The sequence below is a fragment of the Geotrypetes seraphini genome, chromosome 3, assembly GCF_902459505.1.
Source record: "Geotrypetes seraphini chromosome 3, aGeoSer1.1, whole genome shotgun sequence".
NCBI classification, from domain to species: Eukaryota; Metazoa; Chordata; class Amphibia; order Gymnophiona; family Dermophiidae; genus Geotrypetes; species Geotrypetes seraphini.
Window position 1 is genome coordinate 320893837 of NC_047086.1, and position 12776 is coordinate 320906612.

The window sequence follows — 12776 nt, forward strand, 5'->3', positions numbered from 1 at the left end:
ACTCCACCATGCTACTCATAAATTTATTCAATTCCTTAAGGGTCCACTTCAACCAGAAGTCTTACTAAGCTTCTGATGAACTACCTCTCAACAAAAGGTCTCGGATACAAACGTATTTTCAACACTGTTCCATATATAGGCACAAAGATATATAACAAACAACCTCAATAAACAAAGAGATAGAAATAGAACCCTCCAAAAACAGCTACAACTACAACAAAATTTGGTTCTTCATACAGCAACTAGTAATTATGGGAGGAAAAGGATCTCAGAAACCAGCTCAGAACCCGACATAAAAGTAAACTTAGTCTGAGGTTCTGGATTTCTATCATTGATCCTTGAAAAACCACCCAACAATTTTAAATCATTTTTCAATTTTGTGAAACAGGCTGAACATGCAAGAAACTCCTCAAACATCGCACAGCTGAAAGAATTCTGCATTGAGGAGTGGGCCAAACTTTCCTCAGACCGATATCAGAGACTGGTAGATAGCTACAAGAAGCGTCTCACTACAGTTATTTCAGCCAAAGGGGGTAACACTAGCTATTTGGGTGTAGGGTGTCCTAATTTATTACTCAGTTAGATTATACATTTTTGTGGATATCTTTTGTTTCATGAGTAAATCAAGGAACATTTTTGTTGTTTACCTGCAGTTGCATCACTTTCTTTTCCAGAGATTAAAAAAAAAAAAAAAAAGATTTGACATCGATATGTGAACATTTCTTATGAAAGAACCGAATGTTCTAATTTTTGCTCATGACTGTATATGATGATTTGGTTTAGCATGAGCTAGGGAGGGCTCCAGTGACAAGATTGTTTGGATAGGCTGGAGTGAACTTCAATGGCAACTCAACTCCAGCAGTGGGAATCTAAAGACTGTACCGGGTGGACTCCTATGGTGTATTGCCCAAAAATATTAAAGAAAAGACAATTTAACCATGAATGTATGAGTGTGACTATTGGACAGACTGGATGGACCAACCGCTCAGATCTATTATCTGCTGTCATTTACTATGTAAAAACAATGCTGCAGGCCTGCATCAAAGGTAACCATCTCCAGATGGATTCGTATGACTATCTTATTGGCGTACATTGGCTGTGGAAAACAGCCACCATTTGCCTTGAGAGCATACTTTACTAGAAGTGTGGCATCTTAGTGGGCAGAGACCAGGGCAATTCCTCCTGAAGAAATTTGTAGAACAGCTACATGGTCTACTCTATACATTTACAAAGTTTTATAGGGTTAATGTGGCAGCGAGAGAGGATACCACTTTTGGGTCCTCAGTGTTAAAGGCAGGTTCATCTGTCCTGCCCTAGACTTAGGAGACTGCTTTGGTATGTCACCTATTGTTAAGACTCGTATGTCCTTTGCACCAGAAGGGAAGATTAGGTACTTATCTCATAAGAACATAAGAAGCGCCATCTCCGGAACAGACCCTAGGTCCATCAAGTCCGGCGATCCGCACACGCGGAGGCCCCGCCAGGTGTACCCTGGCATAGTTTTGGTCCCCATATTGCTCCAAGCTTCTTGTAAAGAGAAGTGCATCTAGCCTACCCCTACCCATGTCACTTCATGCCACTCATAAGGAGATGTACATCTAACTTACCCTTAAATCCTAGAATGGTGGATTCCGCAATTACCTCTTCTGGGAGAGCATTCCAGGTGTCCACCACTCGTTGCGTGAAGCAGAACTTCCTGATATTTGTCTTGAACTTGTCCCCCCTTAGCTTCAGCCCATGTCCTCTTGTCCGTGCCACATTGGACATTGTAAATAACGTTTTTTCCTGCTCTATTTTGTCGATTCCTTTCAGTATTTTGAATGTCTCGATCATATCCCCTCGTAGTCTCCTCTTCTCAAGGGAGAACAACCCCAGTCTCTTAAGTCTTTCCTCGTAATCCAGGTTCTCCATACCTTTCACCAGCTTTGTTGCTCGTCTCTGCACCCTCTCTAGCAGTATGATATCCTTCTTTAGGTATGGAGACCAATGCTGGACGCAGAATTCCAAGTGTGGTCTGACCATCGCTCTATAAAGCGGCATTATGACTTTCTCCGAACTACTCGTGATTCCCTTCTTTATCATGCATAGCATTCTATTCGCGTTCTTCGTTGCCGCCGCACATTGCACCGACGGCTTCAGTGTCCTATCGATTAATACTCCCAGGTTCTTTTCCTGTTCAGATTTTCTCAGAGTTAAACCTGACATACTATACTTGTGTTCCTTATTTTTTCTGCTTAAGTGCATCACTTTGCATTTTTCCACATTAAACTTCATCTGCCATTTATCTGCCCAATTCTCCAATCGGCTCAAGTCACTCTGGAGTTCTTCACTGTCCTTCTGCGATTGATGGCCCAGCATAGCTTTGTGTCATCTGCAAACTTGATGATCTCACTGGATGTTCCATCCTCTAGGTCATTGATGAAGATATTAAATAAGATGGGCCCAAGTACCGAGCCCTGGGGCACACCGCTAGTCACATTTTCCCAGTCTGAGAACTTCCCATTTATGCCCACTCTCTGCCTTCTGTTCTCCAGCCATTTGCCTATCCATCTTAGTATATCTCCTTCTATTCCATGGCCCTGTAAAAAGGACATACGAGTCCTGACACACTGACCTGTCAATTTTTAGTTCGTCTGCCTGCTGTTCAGACAAACACATGTATCCAGAGTTGAAGATATTCTCTTGTCAATCAAATTTTAAAAATGTAAGGTGGTAAGAGTGGCTTTACAAGTTCCATAAATTTAATACTGGGTGCATTTTGTTAGGTGGTTGCTGTTCGTTCCATTTAAGTTTGTTTAACTGTGTTGTTTAACCTTGTTCTTACAGAGCAGATCAGAAATGTTTTAGTTGGGAGATCCCTGTTCCCCCTCTTTCTTATTTCTCTGTTGTAGTGTTGTTTGATTGCTTTGGTACAAACTGAAAGTAGCTGTACAACACTGGAGAAGGAGGCAGAGCTGAAGAATATAAATTTCATCCTTCTGCAATCAACTTGTGAGTTTGGGAATATCTCCTATTGTCATGATTCATATGTCCTTTTTCCAGAAAGAAGATTATCTAGATAAGTACCTAATCTTCCCTTCTCCATCAGCAATAGGATAAATCAAACACAGAGATCCACACACCTTCTTGGCAAGCTGACACTTAAGTTCTGTAATAGATTGAGGAAACTTTTGAAATAGGAGCTGTGTAGGAAAAACCACTTATGTTTAGAAAAAAAAACCTTAATTCTGAGCTCTAAGAGAACTATCCTGTGTTTGTGCTGTAATTATAAGGTCACCCTCTTGCATATGCAATTCATTCTGCTATCTACAAAGAACCCATGTTATTACTGAGTAGCTTCACTTGAAAGAGGATAGATTCCGTACAAACAGAGAGTGGTAGAGAACTGGAACGCTCTTCCGGAGTCTGTCATAGGGGAAAACACACTCCAGGGATTCAAGACAAAGTTAGACAAGTTCCTGCTGAACCAGAACATACACAGGTAGGGCTACTCTCAGTTAGGGTGCTGGTCTTTGACCAGAGAGCCGCCGCGTGAGCGGACTGCTGGGCACGATGGACTACTGGTCTGACCCAGGAGCAGCAATTCTTATGTTCTTATGTTAGTTAAACATTAGCCTGTTAGGATATGCTGTAGTTTCTGAATTTCTCTTCCTGAGCCACTCAGCCTTTACAACCAAACTACTTGTGAAATTCACAAGTAATTTTCTCGTTATTATTTTCACAGAGCTTTGAACAAGTTTCAATTGGGAAGCAAATGTAGCTCTTGAAGATTTTTTCATGAACTGTCATCAGCAAGTGACACGAAAGCCTTGTCTAATGTTTCTTAAAAGAACTAGCTTTCTTTTTCTGTGCAGTTACTGAATTTATAAAATAGTGAGATAAGCAGAACCCCCTTCCCCCCTTAATGTAATATTTCATCAGAAGATCGTTGTTTAGACTCTGTTCACCAAAGTGAAGAATGTATTTTAGTTAATTATCCTAACAATTGTTTTCTATTCCTCATTTTTTTATTCCATAGGGGAGGTGATCATCGTGTACAGCTTTACAAGGTAACAGAATTCTGTCATCTTTTTATGTAAATAAATTGTTCATTATTTTTTGACATTTATCTCTCTTTTGTCATCTTCCTCCATTGTAGTCTAGTATTCTGTATAGAGATCCCTTTAGGTCACATCTAGCATACTTCCTGTCCTGTGTCTAACTACAAAGCCCTGCAACAATCTCATCAACACCAGTATGGCCAGTGCTGGAATGTCTAACTTCCTAGGTCATGTGGTCATTTCATATGACCCCCCTACCCCAGAGATGTATCTTGAGAGTTGTAGTTTTATTTATATAACCAGGTTTTTAACAATTGTCAGTAACAGTCATGTCACAGAGCTATCAGTGGGAGAAACCTTGGCTTCCAGTGATCACAACATGATGTGGTTCCACCTCAAGAAAGGAACCACTAGGTCAAATACATCGACTAAGGTCCTAAATTTTCAGGGCATGGGGGACTATGTTTACAAAGCGCTGCAAAACCAAAGCACGACGGACAGTGTATAGAGGTACTATGGTCTGCTCTGAAATCTACCCTGCAAGAAGCAACCAACATATACATAAAAATCATGAGCAAACTATGCAGGAAAAATAGACCACAGTGGTTCTCCACGGAGATCTCAGAACTAGTAAAGCAAAAGAAAAAGCTTTTGTAACCTACAAACAATCACAACGACTGGAAGCTAAAGAAGCCTATCTGATGAAATCTAGAAAAGTTAAAACGACAGTCAGAGAGACCAAACTCCGGATGGAAGAAAACATAGCTAGGCAGGTTAAGAAAGGGGAGAAATCCTTTTTTAAATACGTTAGCGACATAAAGAAGAACACAAGTGGTATTGGGCGCCTAAAGAAACCTGACGGTGACTTTACAGACTCGGATGCAGACAAAGCAGAACTGCTCAATAACTACTTCTGCTCAGTCTTCACTTGCGAAGCGCCAGGATCTGGACCTCAGCTGCAGACAAAGGGGAGCTCGGAGGACCCATTCCGGGATAAGGAATTTACCACGAGCAACGTCTACCACGAGCTATCAAAACTAAAAGTAAACAAAGCTATGGGCCCGGATAATCTACACCCTAGAGTACTTCGAGAATTGAGAGATGTCCTGCCAGAATCGTTAGCCGAGCTCTTCAATCTTTCCCTAAGCAAGGGAAAAGTTCCTTTGGACTGGAAAACTGCCAATGTTATCCCACTCCACAAAAAGGGATGCAGGTCAGAGGCTGAAAATTATAGACCAGTGAGTCTCACATCAATAGTGAGTAAACTCATGGAAACGTTGATTAAAAAGAGATTGGACACGATCCTGGATAATGAAAGAATAAGGTATCCCCACCAGCATGGCTTTACGAAGGGAAGGTCTTGTCAATCCAATCTGATAAGCTTCTTTGACTGGGTAACAACAAAACTTGATGGGGGAGAGTCCCTGGACATCGTGTATTTAGACTTCAGTAAGGCTTTTGATAGTGTCCCACACCGTAGGTTATTGAACAAGATGAACACGTTAGGACTAGGAGAAACACTGACTGCATGGGTAGAAGACTGGTTTAGCGGCAGACTTCAAAGGGTGATGGTAAACGGTATTCCCTCAAAAATGTTGAAAGTGACCAGTGGAGTGCTGCAGGGCTCGGTCATGGGCCCGATGCTATTTAATATCTTTGTAAGGGATCTGACTCAGGGACTTCGAGGCAAGATTACATTATTTGCCGATGACGCTAAACTATGCAACGTTGTGGGCAGGGCAACAGAACCTGACAGCACAACCAGGCCCAACACTATGGAGCAGGACCTACTTCTACTGGAACAATGGTCCAGTACTTGGCAGCTAAACTTTAATGCCAAAAATGTAAGGTAATGCATCTTGGAAGTGGAAATCCATGCAGAACATACACCTTGAATGGTGAAAACTTAACAAGAACTGTTGCAGAAAGGGACTTGGGAGTAATCATCCGGGATGATATGAAAGCTGCCAATCAGGTGGAGAAAGCTTCAGCAAAGGCTAGACAAATTCTGGGTTGCATCAGAAGGAGCTTTATCAGCCGAAAGCCTGAAGTCATACTGTCATTATACAAATCCACAGTGAGACCTCAACTGGAGTACTGTGTCCAGTTTTGGAGGCCACATTATCAAAAGGATGTGAAGAGAATGGAGTCGATTCAGAGAATGGCCACTATGATGGTCTCAGGACTTAAAGATCTCCCATATGAAAAACATCTGAGCAGACTGAGTGCAGAGAAAGGGGGGACATGATAGAAACATTCAAATACATCACGGGCTGCATTGAAGTGGAGGATGAAATCTTTTTTATAAAGGGTCCCAAGAGGACATCCGCTAAAACTTAAGGGGGTAATATTTCATGGTGACACCAGGAAATACTTCTTCACCGAAAGAGTGATTGATCAATGGAATGGTCTTCCATGCCAGGTGGTCGAGGCCAGTAGCGTGCTCGACTTCAAGAGACAATGGGACAAACAGGTGGGATTACTACAGTGTTATGCTTAAAGAGATGGATCCTCAAGGGAGGGAGGGTTCTTGAGTGGGCAGACTTGGTGGGCCGCCGGCCCTTTTCTGCCGTCATACTCCATGTTTCTATGTTTATATATCATTCCAGTTCATTGGTTGTTGATTCCACACAATCTAGATATAGGAACTCATTTTCAAAACAGATAGACGTCTAAAAGATGGTATAAACCAGCACTTGGACATCTTACTAATCAAAACATCCAAGTATTCATTTTTGAAACTGACTTTCTAGACATCTTTCTGTTTGTTTTGTCTCCAGTGCATCTAAATCTTAAGAGGTGTGTGTTTTGGATGGTATTTGGATGGGCTTAGCACGTGGACGTTTTACAGCACTAATCAAATATTTTATAAAACGTCCAGGGCATAATTTGGATGTTTTAGGCTAGACCTGTTTTTAAAACAAATAAGTGCCAAAAAGGTACCCAACCTGAACTGTTTTTTACTTTGGACGACTTACGACTTAGATGAAAACGGTCTTAGGCGTTCCTTTCGATTATACCCCTCAACTTGTGCAACATTTTCCATAAAATTGAGTATAAACCACTTAGCTCAACAGTGGGTTTTCAAATTTCATCTATACCACTTCTCCCGACATGCATGTTTCAAAAGAAACTTTCTTCAGGGTCAAGGGATCTGAAAAAACAAAACGTTACATCTCTTACTTCCACAGCTTCTAAAATAAATAATGAAAAAGATTGTGCCTCAGGAATATCTCAGAAAGTTCTTCATTGTAAACACAGTCTTTATAATAAACAAGTCTTCTAAGTTAAACAGCAAATAAATGAAACAGAGTTCTTACCAAATGAGGGAGCTTGTATCTGCGGCCATGTTTGACACTCAATTGGTAATAGCTCTGTTTCATTTGTTTGCTGTTTATCTTGGAAGACTGTTGTTTATTATAAAGACTGTGTTTAGAATGAAGAACTTTTTGAGATATTCTTGAGGCACAATCTTTTTCATTACTTTATTTTAGAAGCTGTGGAAGTAAGAGATGTAACGTTTTGTTTTTTCAGATCCCCTCGACCCTGAAGAAAGTTTCTTTTGAAACATGCATGTCGGGACAAGTGGTATAGATGAAATTTGAGAACCCACTGTTGAGCTAAGTGGTTTATACTCAATTTTTTGGAAAATGTTGCACACATATATATAAAATATGTTTCACAGAAAGCAAAAAAATATGAAAAAGTTTAAATTATTAAGAAATTAGAATAAATAAATGTTTTCAATAAAATTTGTACTGATGAAGATTTTAGTAGCTGGTAGGATGTATTACCCAGCTACACTCTGAAGGTCCATTCAATGATTTCTTACACATGTACCTGCTATATGCTAAGCTCTATAAAAAGTATGATAAGATTTCTGTATTCAAAGTAGGATATTGACAGGTGATTGAGGCCAGCAACGTGCCGGATTTTAAGAGGAAATGGGATACACATGTGGGATCTCTAGGTGGTTAAAATCAAGGGGGGGGGGTAGGTCATTGGAGTGGGCAGACTTGATGGGCTTTGGCCCTTTTCTGCCGTCATCTTCTATGTTTCTATTGAAAATGTTCATCATAGTATTTTAACTGTTGTGTGGCCTGCCAGATAAACCCCACAACAAAAATTTTAGATGTTTATGAATACATTTGCTACATACCACTTAACAGAAGTGTGTCATTAGATATTAAACTTTGTTTTCAGCCAGTTCATGCCTTCCTATTCCTTTGAGTCCATAAGTTAATTAACAGAAGAATTCTATATTTATATGTATGAGACAAAAGGAGCATGCTTCTGGGTATTTGCTGGTTTTGTGTGTGCTAAGTTATCTTTTTTTTTTTTCTTTCCCTTTTCCAGGTCCTGAGTTCCCTAGGTTACCATGTGGTAGCATTTGATTATCGAGGTGAGATTTGTTTTCAAGCAACTCTAACAGAATCTGGGCTTGGTTAATGATGGTTATTCCTCTGGGTACAGGATAGATGAGGAGTCTTTTTAAAATCAGACATGCTGTGCTTTTCAGCTTCCTCCTTGACTGACCACTGTTCCTTTTTAGTTTTATGCTTTTCAGCATTTTCATTTTATATCTCTGTGACAAGGTAATTTATTATTTGAATGCCTCACCTTGTCAAGTTACAAAACTAGTACACAAAGGATAGAAAACAAATCTTAAGTTTGTCTGAGAAGCTTAAGACTTATGTCTACCACTTTCACAAGTCCAAGTAATACTTTGCAAAATGTAATATCTTGGCTATCAGCATGGAGGCTATTGAATTTATTGCAGGTATGGTTTATATGTATCTGGCAGTTATCTACTTATCTTAAGCAGATAATATTTTTAGATCCATGATTGTCATTCAGTGGTAGACATAACTCTTAAACTCCTCAGACAAACTTGAACGATTTTTCTATCCTTTGTGTTTTAGTTTTGTAACTTGACAAGGTGAGGCATTCAAATCCAGGTTTCAGATTATGTACACCTGAATATGCATGAGAATTCATACAATAGAATAGGGGTTCCAGACACATGATGTGCATACCCCAGAGTGGAGTGTTGCAGGGATCTTTAACTTATTTATAAATCTTGAAATTGGAATGATGAGTGAGGTGATTAAATTTTCAGATGACACTAAACTGTTCAAAGTTGTTAAAAAGGCATGCGGACTGTGAAAAACTGCAGGAAGACCTTAGGAAATTGGAAGACTGAGCGTCCAAGTGGCAGATAAAATTTAAGTGATGCACATTGAGAAGAATAACCCAAATTGTAGTTACCGGATGCTAGGGTCCACCTTGGGGGTCATCGCTCAAGAAAAAAAATCTGGGTGTCATCGTGGACAATATGTTGAAACCTTCCGCTCAAAGTACAGTGGTGGCCAAGAAAGCAAACAAAATGCTAGGAATTATTAGAAAAGGAATGGTAAACAAGACTAAGAATGTTATAATGCCCCTATATCGCTCAATTGTGCAACCTTACCTGGAGTATTAACATTCATTTCTGGTTGTCTTATCTCAAGAAAGATATAGCGGAACTAGAAAAGGTTCAAAGAAGAGTGACCAAGATGATAAAAACGATGGAACGCCTCTCATATGAGGAAAGGCTAAAAAGGGCTCTTCAGCTTGTAAAAGAGATGACTGAGGGGAGATATGACTAGGGGACACTTGATGAAGTTACAGGGAAATACTTTTAAAACCAATAGGAGGAAATTTTTTCACGCAGAGAATAGTTAAGCTCTGTTGCCAGAGGTTGTGGTAAGAGCGATTAACGTAGCTGGTTTTAAGAAAGGTTTGGACAGTTTCCTGGAGGAAAAGTCAAAAGTCTATTATCGAGACAGTCATGGGGGAAGCCACTGCTTGCCCTGGATCATGTAGCATGGAATGTTGCTACTATTTGGGTTTTTGCCAGGTACTAGTGACCTGGATTGGCCACCGTGCAGATGGGCTACTGGGCTAGATGGATCATTGGTCTGACCCAATAAGGCTATTATGTTCTTATGGGAATATGCAAATAGGCTTCCATCAGATTCAGAGAGTCAAGTAGCTCTCCCAGAACCACCACAGCAATGACAGAACAAACATACAGAAACGCAGGAGTTTGAATGCTGCATTGATGTGAGTAAGGTCTAGAATGGGTCTCCAATCATCTGAGCCTTTCTTTGGCATGATGAAGTATGTGGAGTTTCTACCCAAGCCCAAGTCTTCAGGCAGTACATGCTCTATGGCCTGAATCTCCAGCAACCGTCTCACTGTGGCCTCCACTTTTACTGCTTTTTATCCCAGGACAAGCAGGCAGCATATTCTCTACATGTGGGTGATGTCATCCACGGAGCCCCGTCGCGGACAGCTTTTCAAACTTGATTGAAGATCTCAAAGTTTGCTAGTGCTGCACCACACATGCGTGTGCCTTTCCGCTCCACTAGAGGGCGCGTCTCCTCCTCGTGGTCTTCAGTTCTTAGTTTTCCGTGGAGCCAGAAAGCCTTGTCTCTCTTCTCTGCGTTTCTAAGTGCCTTTCTTGCACCGCGGCTTCTTTATTTTCACTTTGGGAGTCGCTGTGCAGTATTTTGTACTTTTTTTTCTCCACTCATGTGTTTTTTTATTTTCGTTTTTGGTGACTGGGGGATCTCGGTTTGCCTTGGCTGCCTGGCCTTGCGTGGCCGCGGCCTTTTCTTTTGCCTATGTCCCGGCCTCTTACCGAGTTTAAGAACTGCACGCAGTGCGGTCAGGTAATTTCCATCACAGACCCGCACCGCTGGTGTATCTTGTGCCTGGGTGCTAACCACTCGACGAACTCTTGCCCTCGTTGCGCTACCCTTCAGGCTCAACTTTTCTTGTCCTTTGATCCTAATCGGTTGGGGGGTCCTGTCTCCAAGCGCACCTTGTCAAACTAGTTGGCTGCTTGTATTTCCTTCTGCTACGCTCAGACTAGTCTCTCGCTGCACGGTCGGGTCATGGGGCATAAAGTCTGAGCGATGGCGGCGTCTGTCACTTTCCTCAGGTCCACGCCTATTGAGATCTGCAAGGCCGCCACTTGGTCTTCGGTTCATACCTTCACCTCTCACTACTGTCTGGATGTTTTTTCCAGGCGTGACGGCCAGTTTGGCCAGTCGGTTCTGTGTAATCTGTTCTCCTAAATTGCCAACTCTCCCACCGTCCCATCCTGCTTAGCTTGGAGGTAACCCACATGTAGAGAATATGCTGCTTGCTTGTCCTGGGATAAAGCACAGTTACTTACCGTAACAGGTGTTATCCAGGGACAGCAGGCAGATATTCTCGCAACCCTCCCACCTCCCCGGGTTGGCTTCTTTGCTAGCTATCTGAACTGAAGACCACGAGGAGGAGACGCGCCCTCTAGTGGAGCAGGAAGACACACGCATGTGTGGTGCAGCACTAGCAAACTTTGAGATCTTCAATCAAGTTTGCTTGAAAAGCTGTCCGTGACGGGGCTCCGTGGATGACATCATCCACATCAAGTTTCAAGTTTATTAGCATTTGATGAATCGCTTATAAAAAATATCTAAGCGATGTACAGTTTAAAAGCCACCAGGTAGTGGTTTCACGTACAATTTAGACGTATTAGACATAAGACAAACAATATAAAACAGTATAACAATTGGAAAAAAAAAAAACAAAACAAAAAAAACAAACACAGCCAATATAAATCCATTAACCTTAAAACAATTAAGATAGAGACTGACATGAATGGGCAGGAAAGGAGGGAAAAGTTACAATATCTGTATCTGTTGAAATTTACATAAAAGGGAAAACACGATAAGGAACAAAGGGAATTAATAAATTTGATGGTCATAATAAAACGTAAGAAATTTAAGTGTGTCATGTCACATATCAAATGCGTCTTGAAATAGAAAAGTTTTTAAAATTTTCTTAAACGATAATAGGTCTTTTTCATTTCTTATATAGTTTGGTAGGGAATTCCATAATGTAGGGGCCATAACGGAAAATATGTCATTTCTTCTAGTGCCGATAATTTTCAAGGAGGGAATAGATAGTAAATTTGAGGAGGAAGATCGTAGGGAACGTGTGGAGTTGTATGGAATAATCATTTTTGAGATAAATTGTGGTTCATTGAAGATCAATGTTTTATATACCAAAAGTATAATTTTGAAAGTAATTCGGTGGGAAATGGGTAGCCAGTGTGATTTAATAAATAATGGAGTGACGTGATCATATTTTTTCGCTTTATGGATTAATTTTATTGCAATATTTTGGATTATCTGAAGTCGTCTTTTTTCTTTCTGAGTTATGTTAATAAGGAGAGAATTACAATAGTCAATTTTAGATATGATAAGAGAATGGACCAGAATGTTGATTGATTTGGAGTCAAGGAAGGAGGAGATTGAATGAATAAGGCGTAGTCTTGACCGCCTATGCCTAATGATTGTATCCGATTTAATAAAAGTTCATGATCGATTGTATCGAATGCGGCTGATAAATCTAACGAGAAAAGGGCAACGGATTTGTGATGGTCAAGATAATAATGGATATTTGTTTCAAGACCGATCATCGAGAACTCTGTACTATGATGTTTTCGAAAACCTGTTTGGTTAGGGTGGAGGGCGTTCAAAGATTCGATAAAATCTGAGAGTTGTTCGAAGATTAGTTTTTCGGATAGTTTCATTAGAAAAGGTAAATTGGAGATAGGGCGGTAATTAGAAGTGTCGTCTTGACTAATTTTAAAATTTTTTATTATTGGTGTAACAATTGAAGTTTTCCAAAGGATAGGAA

At 40.6% G+C, this 12776-nt stretch overlaps 1 protein-coding gene across 6 annotated transcripts in view; it reads left to right on the forward strand.

Moving 5' to 3' along the window:
• The window catches only part of ABHD12 (abhydrolase domain containing 12, lysophospholipase), a 214640-nt gene that overhangs the window by 124329 nt on the left and 77535 nt on the right, over nucleotides 1–12776 (forward strand). For all 6 annotated transcript variants that reach the window (XM_033936457.1, XM_033936454.1, XM_033936455.1 and 3 more), the window contains 2 exons: nucleotides 4019–4049; nucleotides 8397–8442. In XM_033936457.1, coding sequence (XP_033792348.1) covers nucleotides 4019–4049; nucleotides 8397–8442 — 77 coding nt within the window. The remainder of the gene's footprint in view (nucleotides 1–4018; nucleotides 4050–8396; nucleotides 8443–12776) is intronic.